The sequence below is a fragment of the Podarcis vaucheri genome, assembly GCF_965113315.1.
Source record: "Podarcis vaucheri genome assembly, chromosome: 2".
NCBI classification, from domain to species: Eukaryota; Metazoa; Chordata; class Lepidosauria; order Squamata; family Lacertidae; genus Podarcis; species Podarcis vaucheri.
In genome coordinates, this window is record NC_138760.1 from 124,210,063 (window position 1) to 124,222,158 (window position 12,096).

Here is a 12,096-nt window from a genome sequence, read left to right on the forward strand (position 1 = left end):
GCACGTCAAAGTGCAAGTAGATAAATAGGTACCGCTCCAGCAGGAAGGTAAATGGCATTTCCATGCGCTGCTCTGGCTCCCTCGGCCAATAAAGTGAGATGAGCGTCGCAACCCGAGTCGGCCACAACTGGATCTAATGGTCAGGGGTCCCTTTACCTTTTAACATGGCCTTAAACTCTATGATTAATGCGTCTCTCTTGTTGAGATGCAGCACAGAATGGTGTAGAAACTAAATCTGTATGTTGCTCTGCATACAAATTTGTATTTTTGCCTCTGGTGCCATGTGAGCCCTGTAAAATTTCCCTGTGGGAATGAAAATAGTTCAATTCTACCAGCCCAACCTTAGACAATGTGATAGAAGAAAAGAGTGGAAAAATAGCAATCAGCCCTGTAGGATTTCCCACAGTATTAACTTCAGGGTATTTTCCCACTTTACCTCAACCAGCTCTCTCCCTCTGTGTCAAGAGTTTTTCTTTTCCGGTTTTCAGGTGTGTATATATGCACGTATTTTAATATTTGTAGTTTAGGATTTTCCAAGAGGCTGGAGATAGTCGGGAGAAATGTATTGCTACCAATCCGTCTCCTTTTCATGTGGATTTCCCCACCTGCTTTCCAACAACTTTCAGCACCGTTAACAAAATGGCACTCCTTAGGATCCTCTGAGAGAAGCCATGGCTGTTTCAAGTAGCAAGATGCATCTTTAAAATGTATAGGGCAGATTGGGGCCTTAATGAGACACCCCCCCCGCCTTTAACACAAACCCTTCAGTCAACAAGCATGCATGCATCACAACTAACTTTTATTATACATCCTTGTTTCTAAAACGGCCCATGCCCCCTTGTGCGGGGCAGGTAATATCGGTCGAGATGCAGACACAAAATGTGCAGAAGTGAAACTGGCAAATTATGCCGACATGACAAGCTGCCTGCAATAGTCCACAGCTGCTTATATTATCACTTGAGATTACGGAGGAATTATTATGGCAGAGTTCTGAGAGCTCAGTTGACGAGCTGTGGATCTTTCAAGTTCGCGAGAGAAAGACAACAGTGGTTTTCATGGCAGAAGACAAAACAGGGAGAAATTCAACCATTTTTAGGGGGTCCAGTGTTTCTCAAACTTGGGTCCCCAGCTGTTATTGGACTACAACTCCCATCATCCCCGGCCACTGGTCTTGCTAGCTAGGGGTGGTGGGAGTTGTAGTCCCCAAACAGCTGGAGACCCAAGTCTGAGAAACACTAGGTGACAAAATATGTTTTAGAGCAGGGGAAGGAATCTGATAATTCCAGATGGGGTGTCTTTGTGGAAGGGGGAAGAAATAAGTCCAAGAAGGGGCATGAATACTGAGGTTTATAAAAATATGCATCGTGTCCCTCAACTGGATGCTCCCCAGATGCTAAACTCCGGCTCCCATCATTCCTGCCCATTGTCCATACTTGCTGTGGCTAATAGGAGTTTGGAGTTTCATTTTTTAGTTGCTATAACCTGCCCTTGGACCTTATGGTAAACGGTGGATACGGAATCAAATAGCAACATCTTGTGGCTACCAAGATGGGAAAGGCTGTTGTGAGAGGGGCAGATTTTTGCCCCCTTCCCAAAGGACACTCGAATTTGGGGTCGCCACGGAAATCTGCGGGTGGCAGATTGGCAGTGGAGAAGGGGGAATTCTTTGCTCTCAGTGCATAGTTGACTTACGGGCAAGGGTTTGCGGCGGTGGCCACAGGCTGAAGGTGGCTTTGGAAAAGTGGGTTAGATCCAAACCCCAAGTAGGACAGACCTATCAACTGATATTCACTATGACAGCAGAATAAAACTCCCTTAGACAGAGGCAGTATACCTCAGGCTTCCAGATGCCAAAAAATACGACCAGCGGGAAGAGGGACTGTGGCCTGCTTCTTGAAGACATTGAGAGGCTGCTATCAGAAAACAGACTTAGATGGATGGACCTTCCATCTGCTCTAGTCAGGATCTTTATTTTCAGCCCACATTATGATACCACGAATGGTCCCATTCTGTCCAGCTGTCCCAATGCCTCGCCTCACCTGTGGAGTTTGTCTTCCAGGCAATATGATCAACCAACCCCAAGTGCTCATTCAAGAGAAAATATCAGAAAGGTCAGCTCTGTTTCAGGTGGTTCAGAAATCAACTTCCTTTTCAGCTCCTCACAAAACTTTCCAGGCAGCCTCAACAAAAGGTTCCTCCCTTTGACCCTCCGGCTGTTGCTGGACTGCAACTCCCATCAGCCCCTGACCACTGAGCATGACTGCTGGGCTTGATGGGAGTTGTAGTTTGGCAGCCCCTGGCGGGCCAAAGATTCTGCACCGCTGATGTTCATAGGAGCTGATAGGAGGGGCAGCTGAATCTTAAACCAGTACAGTCACACCTTGGATCCTGAAAGCCCCGGAATGCAAATGTTTTGGCTCCCAAGTGCCGCAAACCCAGAAGTGATTGCTGCGGTTTGCAAACTATTTTTGGAAGTCGAACATTCAACCGGGCTTCTGTGGCTTCCGACTGACTGCAGCAGCCAATAAGAAGCCGCACTTTGGTTTCCGAACGTTTTGGAAGTTGAACGGACTTCTGGAGCTGATTGCGTTCGACATCCAAGGTGCGAATGTATTCAGTGCTAGTCCTACTCAAGACTAAACCCACTGAAGTTGACAGGCATGACTAACTTAGCCAATGGTTCCCCACCTCTGCTCTAAACATTTATAGTGGTACCTCTGGATGTGAACGTGATCCGTTCCGGAGCCCCGTCCGCATCCAGAAGCGAACGCAACCCGCGTGCGCGGGTCGCGATGTGCCGCTTCTGCGCATGATGTCATTTTCACCGTCTGCGCATGCGCGAGCGGCGAAACCCGGAAGTAACGCGCTCTGTTACTTCCGGGTCGCCGCAGCGCGCAACCCTAAAATACTTATCCTGAAGCTACTTCAACCCGAGGTATGACTGTATACCACCATAGCTCCACAGTCGTTTTTTAAAATCGTCTGAGCACCTGGGCATTTCCACACGGATTTTCTGATATTTTGCAAAGGTCAGAGGGACTGGAGAGTTGGAGTGTGTGTTCGTTTGTCTTCTCTTTCCCCTCCCCACCTCCTGATCCGGCTACGGCCTCTCCCCCCCCATGTGTCTTTTTATGCACGGTCAGGTGGGACGTGCGGCTGAAGCTCTTCCCGCAGTCCAAGCACTCGAAGGGCTTCTCCCCCGTGTGGGTTCTCCGGTGTGTGATAAGGTAACCCCGGTCGTTGAAGCTCTTCCCGCACTCGGAACATTCGAAGGGCTTCTCGCCCGTGTGGGTCCTCTGGTGCGTGACGAGGGAGCCCTTCTGGTTGAAGCCCTTCCCGCAGTCCGCGCACTTGTGGGGCTTCTCGCCCGTGTGGATCTTCTCGTGCCTCAGGCGGTCGGAGCGGTGTGAGAACCACTTCCCGCACTGCGAGCACTCAAAGGGCTTCTCGCCCGTGTGCGTCCTCTCGTGCCCCACGAGGTACGACCTCTGGCTGAAGGTTTTCCCGCAGGCGGAGCACTCGTAGGGCTTCTCGCCCGTGTGGACCCGGCTGTGGCGCACGAGCTGCGAGCTTGTGCAGAAGCTCTTCCCGCAGTCCGAGCACTCGTAGGGCTTCTCTCCCGTGTGCACTCGCTTGTGGCTGATCAGCTGAGAGCTGATGCCAAAGGCTTTCCCGCAGTCGGAACATCCGTAGGGCTTCTCGCCCGTGTGGGTCCTCTGGTGCTTCAAGAGGTTGCCTCGCTCCGTGAAGCTTTTCCCGCAGCTCAAGCACTTGTAGGGCTTCTCCCCTGTGTGGACGCGCTTGTGGTTGATGAGGTGGGAGCTGGTAGAGAAGTGCTTCCCGCACTCGGAGCACTCAAACGGCTTCTCCGTGGCAAAGTTTGTCGTGGGCACGTTGCCCGGAGGCCCTTCTTCCACCGGGAAAAGCTTCCCGAGGATGACTTCTTCCAAAGATATCCGGGTGGGGCTTCTGCGCTTGGGTCTTTCTGCTGGGAGGACCGCCTCTTCGTTTTCTCCGTCGGACTCATCAACTTGTGGAACGAAAAGAGAGAATCGTGGGATGAGTCAAACTTCAAAGCAGAGAGAGAGAGAGGGGCAGCCAAGACCAAACAAAAGATGATAGTTCTTAACCTGAGGTACTATTTCTGGGTTAGCAGAGTCTGTAACCTGAAGCGTCTGTAACCCGAGGTACCACTGTATTACTTATACCCTGCACATCTGGCTTGGCCTCCCCAGCCATCCTGGGCAGCTCCCAACAGAATATTAAAAACAATAAAACATCAAACATTAAAAACTTCCCTAAACAGGGCTGCCTTCAGATGTCTTCTAAAAGTCAAATAGTTGTTTATTTCCTTGACATCTGACGGGAGGGCGTTCCACACCACTACCAAGAATTATTATTATTAATTATTATGAGCCATTAAGCCAGCCATGTCGAGACTCATCTGGTATGCATGGCCGTTTCGGGCAAATCACATGTACCTGCTTTGCACCTGGTGCGGGGCACAGCTGAATGCGACCGGCCCTACCAAAACCCTGTACAAAGTGCTTTACAAGCAACAACAACAGCTGGTCGCCGGGGCTTTCCTAGCGCTGTGCAGAGAAGAGGAAAAACCGCGTGGTCCCATCTGCCCTATACATTTGCAGCAGTAACATACCAATTTAAACAGTCATGGCTTCCCCCAGAGAATCCTGGGAGCTATAGTATGTTAAGGATGCCACGTGTTGCCAGGAGGTTTCTATTCCCCTCACAGAGTTGTAGTTACTGCAGTTCCCTATCACAAGGGATTGCATTGTTAACTGAACAGGAACAAAGGGATCTCCTAACAACTCTCAGCTCCCTTATCAAACTACAATTCCCAGGATTCCTTGGGGGAAACTATGGCTGTTTAAAGTGGAATTATATGGCTTTCAATGTATGTGTGAGTGTGTAAGAGAGCCTTTTTTAAAAAAAATCTCCTGACATGCAACTATTTGACCTTAGAAGTCTGTCTTCTTTTTTGCTTTAACGTCTCCCGTGCCATTTTCATTTGTTGATACAAGTAAGAACAAATTGCATCCTTGATAAGTTTAACAACCCCATTAATACATGATAATAATTTATTAACCCCTAAAATTAAAAATTTGAGCCTCCGAGAACTACCAATATAAAGATTGTTTTGCGTGTAACGGTATACTTTCTCATAAAACTGTAAACGCATGTTAGTTAATTGTCCCATGTTTGCTATTCCATGGTCCTCTCAACTTTCACCAATTGTGTTCATACTTGTTTCACCTTCTTTCCTCCTATTTAACCTATAGAGACCAGCACATTTTGCTTAAAGTGCTCACTTCCCACAGCTTAATATGCCATTCTCTGGTGCGCAGGATTCCCCGCCCGCCCCCACCCATGGCGGTATTTTGCATATAGCATTGTCGCTAGTTGTTGTTTAGTCGTTTCGTCATGTCCGACTCTTCATGACCCCATGGACCAGAGCACACCAGGCACTTCTGTCTTCCACTGCCTCCCGCCGTTTAGTCAAACTCATGCTGGTAGCTTCGAGAACACTATCCAACCATCTCGTCCTCTGTCGTCCCCTTCTCCTTGTGCCCTCCATCTTTCCCAACATCAGGGTCTTTTCCAGGGAGTCCTCTCTTCTCATGAGGTGGCCAAAGTATTGGAGCCTCAGCTTCACGATCTGTCCTTCCAGTGAGCACTCAGGGGTGATTTACTAGTCACTGCTAGTACCATATGAAATAACAAGATTTTTCTTGTCCTTTAGGTACGTTTTTAAAATAAGCAAGTAACAACAAAAAAAAGATCATTTTGAAGCAGATACTGCAAAATACTCCTTACGTTTGCTATAATTTTTCCCCAACACTTGGGTGTCTTTACCTAATAAGGCAGTCACCCCATCATATTCTTCCGCCTCCTCTGCCTGCTTTTCTTCCTGTGCCTTCTTGGAATCTGAAAGATTCTTCTCTGAGAGCTGAGGCGCCTGGAATGGAGGCAAAAGAAGGAGGAGGCCTGTTATTCTGAATGTTAAGCTGCTACTTTAAACAATGCTTTCTCTGCAGAAATCATCACTAGTCCATGTGCTTACAATACAGATTTTTCTCACAATTCTCAACATGCCCATGCTTTTAAATATGCTGCAAGCCGCTCTGAGACCTCTGCTGTAACAAGACTGTATTCATAACACATCTCTCGGTATCGCCCAAAGTATCCTTACGTTTTGTGCCTCTCCGTCAGGCTCTTGCCGTCTCAGGAGGAAATCCTCAGCTAGGGCTACCACCTGGGCACAGAGGTCTGGGCCAGAGTCCTTCTCCCAAGACTGCATTTCTTGGAATGGAATGGTGAAAAGATGACCTTTTGTTTATCTGAACTGGGGGGGGGGGGACAACGACAAAAAACACAATCCACACTGATATGCACAAATGCACAGGACAAAGATTTCAGTAGCAATCGATATGAAACCTGCAGTTATCTTTCCATCTATATAAATAATGATAATAATAATAATAATAATAATAATAATAATAATAATAATAATAGTAGTAGTAGTAGTAATTTATTTGTACCCCGCCCATCTGGCCACTCTGGGCAGCTTCCAACAGAGATTAAAAATACATTAAAATACATTTAATACGGAGATTAAAAATACATTAAACCATGGCAAAGCTAACCTCGTTCCATTTGTTTATCTTTCTGAACATAATATCAGCATGAAACAAGGTTTAGAGTGCCCATGGCCAGCCAAAATAAAAAAATTCTTTCCAGTAGCACCTTAAAGACCAACTAAGTTAGTTCTTGGTATGAGCTTTCGTGTGCATGCACCAAGAACTAACTTAGTTGGTCTTTAAGGTGCTACTGGAAAGAATTTTTTTATTTTGACTATGGCAGACCAACACGGCTACCTATCTACTACATGGCCAGCCAAGTTACTTGGGCACCTGAGAGAGAAAGCCCTATGGTTTCTCTCCCCCTGCAAAAGTACAATAATAATTCATTAAACAACAGTTCGATGTATAATTTTATGGTATCACTCCCAAAAAAGGTGGTGCTATGATCCGTCAAACCTCGGAAATACATTTCCCCCAAAAGGTTTCCACAATTTTGGCCACTAGTGTACGTGCCTCCCACCTTTCCTCCTGGGACCCCCAAGGCGTCCAACGAGACTCACCCCCTCCTCATTCCTCGCTACACCCCTGCAAGGTATGCTAAGGATGCGTGCATCTAGGACCTGATCCAGCAGAGCGTCTCTTGCACTCTCAAGCCCTGGGGGAGAGGAAGGGGATAAAGAAGGGAGGGGGCTCCCCAACCCTGCAGCCTCTTTTTGCCCCCCTCCCCAAAGGCTGCTCCTTCCACGCGCCCAGCAGCTCCCCTGGCAGAGATGCCACCAGACTCACCGAGGCCACTTCCTACTTTCCCACGGGGGGGGGGGGCAAGGCAAGGAAAAAAAAAGAGGAAGCCCCTCCCACTTCCGCGTTGCACCTCCCCCATTTCCTGCCTCTCTAGGAACCGCTCTGCTCGCTGCTCTCGTTAACTCTTAAGACATTTCCCTTTTCAAGAGCAAGGCGCTGGTTCTCTGGGCTTTGCGAGATCAGGATGCTGTGCTGTTCCTCTTTCCTAGAATCGTGGAATCGCAGAGCTGGATGGAAGGGGACCCGAGGGTCATCTAGACCAGTGTTCCCTAACCTTGGGCCTCCAGCTGTTTTTGGACTACAACTCCCATCATCCCTCACTAGCAAGACCAGTGGTCAAGGATGATGGGAATTGTAGTCCAAAAACAGCTGGAGGCCCAAGGTTGGGGAACACTGATCTAGACCAACCCTCCTGTCCACAGCCATCCCTGGGTGGGCTCCAACCGCCAACCTTCTTGTTAACAGCCAGACGCCCTGACCCACAGAGGAGCAAAAGGCGGGCATCGTATCCTGCCCCCACCATCACGGTTTACTCAGAAGTAAACCCCACTCAGTCCAGTGGGGCTTACTCACTATGCCGCAGCTGGACATTACGGCTGACTCTCTGTAATTTATCTGTGTTTTCATTGGAATTTTTAATTTAAACTTAGAATCGTGGAATTGCAGTGCTGGAAGGAGGGACCCTGATGGTCATCAACTCCAAACCCCTGCGATGCAGGAATCCCAGAACAGCTTGGGGAAAACTCCTAATAATAATGATAATGATAATTTTTTATACCCTGCCCATGTGGCTGGGTTTCCCCAGCCACTCTGGGCAGCTCCCCACAGTATATTAAAAACACAATAAAACATCAAATATTCAAAACTTCCCTTAACAGGGTTGCCTTCATATGTCTTCCAAAACTCCCTTCCTGAAACTCTGGAGAGCTGCTGCCAATCAGTGTAGACAATACTGAGCTAGTTCAGACAGGTTCCTTATCCCTGACAGATGTCCATCCAACCTCTGCTTAAAAACTTTCAAGGGAGCACCTCCCACCTCTCCTGGGAGTCTCCTCCACAGTCAGAAGATTCTTCCTGACGTCTAGTGAGAATCTCCTTTCTTGTTTTTTTAACTGCCTCCTTTTTTCACTTTTGAGTTCCCATCTTCTGTTGTCCGATTTTATTTTTATGCATTTCATCTTCTCACCCGGGGGCTGCTTGTGTGTTTCCCATAGGCACCTGACTGTCCAAGGTGAGGACAGGATTCTGAATGGGGAACTATCATGGTTCTAAGTTCTGCCCTGGCTGTCAGAGCCAATACAGTGGTGCCCCGCAAGACGAATGCCTCACAAGACGGAAAACTCGCTAGACGAAAGGGTTTTCCGTTTTGGAGGTGCTTCGCAAAACGAATCTCCTATGGGCTTGCTTCGCAAGACAACAATGTCTTGCGAGTTCCTGCTGTTTTTTTTCCCCTTTCCCTCCCCTTTTTCTAAGCCGCTAAGCCGCTTATCAGCTGATCCGATCAGCAGAAAAGCCGCTAATAGCGCTAATAGCACTAAGCCGCTTATCAGCTGACCCAATCAGCAGATAAGCCGCTAAAAGCCGCTAATAGCGCTAAGCCGCTAATCCTTCAATGGGCTTGCTTCGCAAGACGAAAAAAACTGCTAGACGAAGAGAATCACAGAACGGATTCTTTTCGTCTTGCGAGGCACCACTGTACGCCTCTTGAGACCAGATGCTGAGCATCAGCAGGTGGAGAAAGTAGTGCTGTTGTGCTCGGATCCTGCTCAAGGGCCTCCCATGGGCGTTTCTTGGCCACCATGAGAGCACGATGGAGAGACTAGATGGGTCTCCAAGGCTCAGTTCCCACCATGAATTTAAAACACTATGATACCAACTTAAATAGTCCTAGTTTCCCCCAAATAATTATGGGAGCTGTACTTTATTAAGGGTGCTCATCGCTCTTAGGTGACCCCCATTGCCCTCCCTGAATTACATTTTGCAGATTATTTTAACAACTAGCATATCACTCTTCATAGGAAATTCTGGGAATGCGCCCTGCTTGGGCAAGGATACTTTTGCTCTCAGCTGATGTGAAATTTTCTCCATGCCCATGGAATTGGTTTATTAACTTCCTACAGGGGTTGGATGGTGTTCTTGAAGCTACCAGCATGAGTTTGATGAAACTGCGGGAGGCAGTGGAGGACAGAAGTGCCTGGCGTGCTCTGGTCCATGGAGTCACGAAGAGTCGGACACGACTAAACGACTAAACAAGCACAACAAGCACAGGGGTTTCACTGGGAAAGTCCTAGGGGCCTAGTTTCGGCAGGGACGGAAACATTTATTTTTATTTTATTTGCCTGCAGGCACACCACAGCCCCAGAAAGAACCCTGGGAACTGTAGGTTGCCCCTGACAGCTAGAATTCCTAGCACCCTTAACAAATTACAGTTCCCAGGATTCTTTGGGGAAAGGTTGGTGGGTGGGTGGTGTGTATGGACTGCCAACTTGCCTAAGAATATCAAGGAAGTGGCCTCATAAAATCCCGTAAAACAGAGGAAGAAGGAGAGTTCTCTGGATTATTTGGAGGAAGCCATGACAGTGCTTTAAATGTATGGTATGGATGTAACCTAGTTGCTCTCTGAGTCTCTTTGCTTACTCTGTGCAAAGTTACATGACAGGCAAGTTGACATCGTGATTGCAGGGGTCTCTGGCCTTATCGGGATGCTGTTAATTTGTAACGTACAAGGAAGGCAGCAGACCTCTTGGTTTCTCAAAAGGCAAAGTCCTGTTTATTTGAGATGTTACCTATCGATAGCTTTTGACAGTTTCAGCAGAGCAAACATCTATCCAAACATTCACTCAGCATAGAATCGATGACATTAAAAGGAACAATATTATAAAGATTATGGAAGCATAAGGCTGCATACACGTCATAACTTTAAAGCACATTACTTCCAAATAATTTGTTGTTGTTTAGTCGTGTCTGACTCTTCGTGACCCCCTGGACCAGAGCACGCCAGGCACTCCTGTCTTCCACTGCCTCCCGCAGTTTGGTCAAACTCATGCTGGTAGCTTCAAGAACACTGTCCAACCATCTCGTCCTCTGTCGTCCCCTTCTCCTTGTGCCCTCCATCTTTCCCAACATCAGGGTCTTTTCCAGTGAGTCTTCTCTTCTCATGAGGTGGCCAAAGTATTGGAGCCTCAGCTTCAGGATCTGTCCTTCCAGTGAGCACTCAGGGCTGGTTTCCTTCAGAATGGATCTTCTTGCATTCCAAATAATAGTGTCCAGATAGTACTAGCCCCAGTCTGTTCTGCCTTGGTCAAACCACACGTGGAGTCCTGTGTCCAGTTCTGGGTGCCACAATTTAAGACAGATATTGACAAGCTGAAACATGTGCAGAGGGAAGATACCAAGATGGTCCAGGGTTTGGAAATCAAGCCTTATGAGGAACGGTTGAGGGAGATGGATATGTTTAGCCTGGGAAAAGGCAGATGGAGAGCAGATCTGATAGCCACCTTCAAATATCTAAAGGGCTGTCACATGGGAAATGGAGCAAGATGGTTTTCTCCTTTTTCAGAGGAAAGTACCCGAACCAATGGCATAGGGTTATGAGAAAGGAGACCCCCTGTACTGCAAGATGATTTAATATAGACATGGCTGAGCTAATATTACTGCGGGGGAGAAGAAAAACTATTTTCTCTCCAGCACCAAACTAGATATTGGAATTCCATACATTTAAAGCACATTCCTATGTTTTCTTAAGGATGCTGGCAATTACAGTTATAGCTGTGAGAGGGTGAACAATAGTTCCCATGATTGTCAGGGTGTGTGTGCTTTAAACATATGGTATGTGAACAGCCTTCATGAAAAGGATTAGCAGCAGCTTCAGAGCAGACAAAAAGTAGATACTGCCATTCAGGAGATGATAATTCTTTCCTATGCAAATCACCCTGTGCAGTTTGCATAGGAAAAACTTCCCAATTCAAATTTTGCAGGAAAGCCTGCAGCACTTGCACTTCTAAAACTATAGGAGCATCTATGCTGCTGTTGAAATTAAGGAAATTGGTAAGGAGAAGTTAAATTATATATATATCACGCACACATAATTTAACCTCATTATTAGTTTCCTTAATTTCAGCAGTTACAGATATATAATTTAACTTCCCGTCATCAGTTTCCTTAATTTCAGCATTATATATATATATATATATATATATATATATATATATATATATCAAGTAATTAAGGAACAAAAGAAGAAAAGGCACACTAATCTAGGAACTTCCTCTCTGCCCAGAACGTTGGAGGCTATACACCACACCCCTCAACAGTATTTATAGAAACTCAAACACCAGATTCTGCTCTGTTCCAGTAACAAGAAGCCGAAAGCACCAGCCTGAAGATGACGAGTGAGACCTCATCGAAACGTCGCCCAGACACCCCGACTCTTACACGGGAAGACACCCGAAGACACCAAAACCTGCATTCCTGTACCCGTGAAAATCTACGAAAGCATATATATATATATATATATATATATTGGTGTCTTCGGGTGTCTTCCCGTGTAAGAGTCGGGGTGTCTGGGCGACGTTTCGACGAGGTCTCACTCGTCATCTTCAGGCTGGTGCTTTCGGCTTCTTGTTACTGGAACAGAGCAGAATCTGGTGTTTGAGTTCCTATAAATACTGTTGAGGGGTGTGGTGTATAGCCT

At 47.0% G+C, this 12,096-nt stretch overlaps 1 protein-coding gene across 1 annotated transcript; it reads right to left on the reverse strand.

Annotated features, from left to right (window-relative positions):
* Nucleotides 1-782: 782 nt before the first annotated feature.
* On the reverse strand, nt 783-7,416 carry LOC309525017 (uncharacterized protein). The gene is made up of 4 exons (XM_082210346.1): nt 7,163-7,416; nt 6,212-6,364; nt 5,875-5,977; nt 783-4,030 (listed from the first exon to the last, which is right to left on the reverse strand). Exons 2-4 carry the CDS (start codon nt 6,317-6,319, stop codon nt 2,973-2,975), a joined length of 1,269 nt encoding a protein of 422 aa, XP_082066472.1. The 5' UTR covers nt 6,320-6,364; nt 7,163-7,416; the 3' UTR covers nt 783-2,972.
* Nucleotides 7,417-12,096: the final 4,680 nt, after the last annotated feature.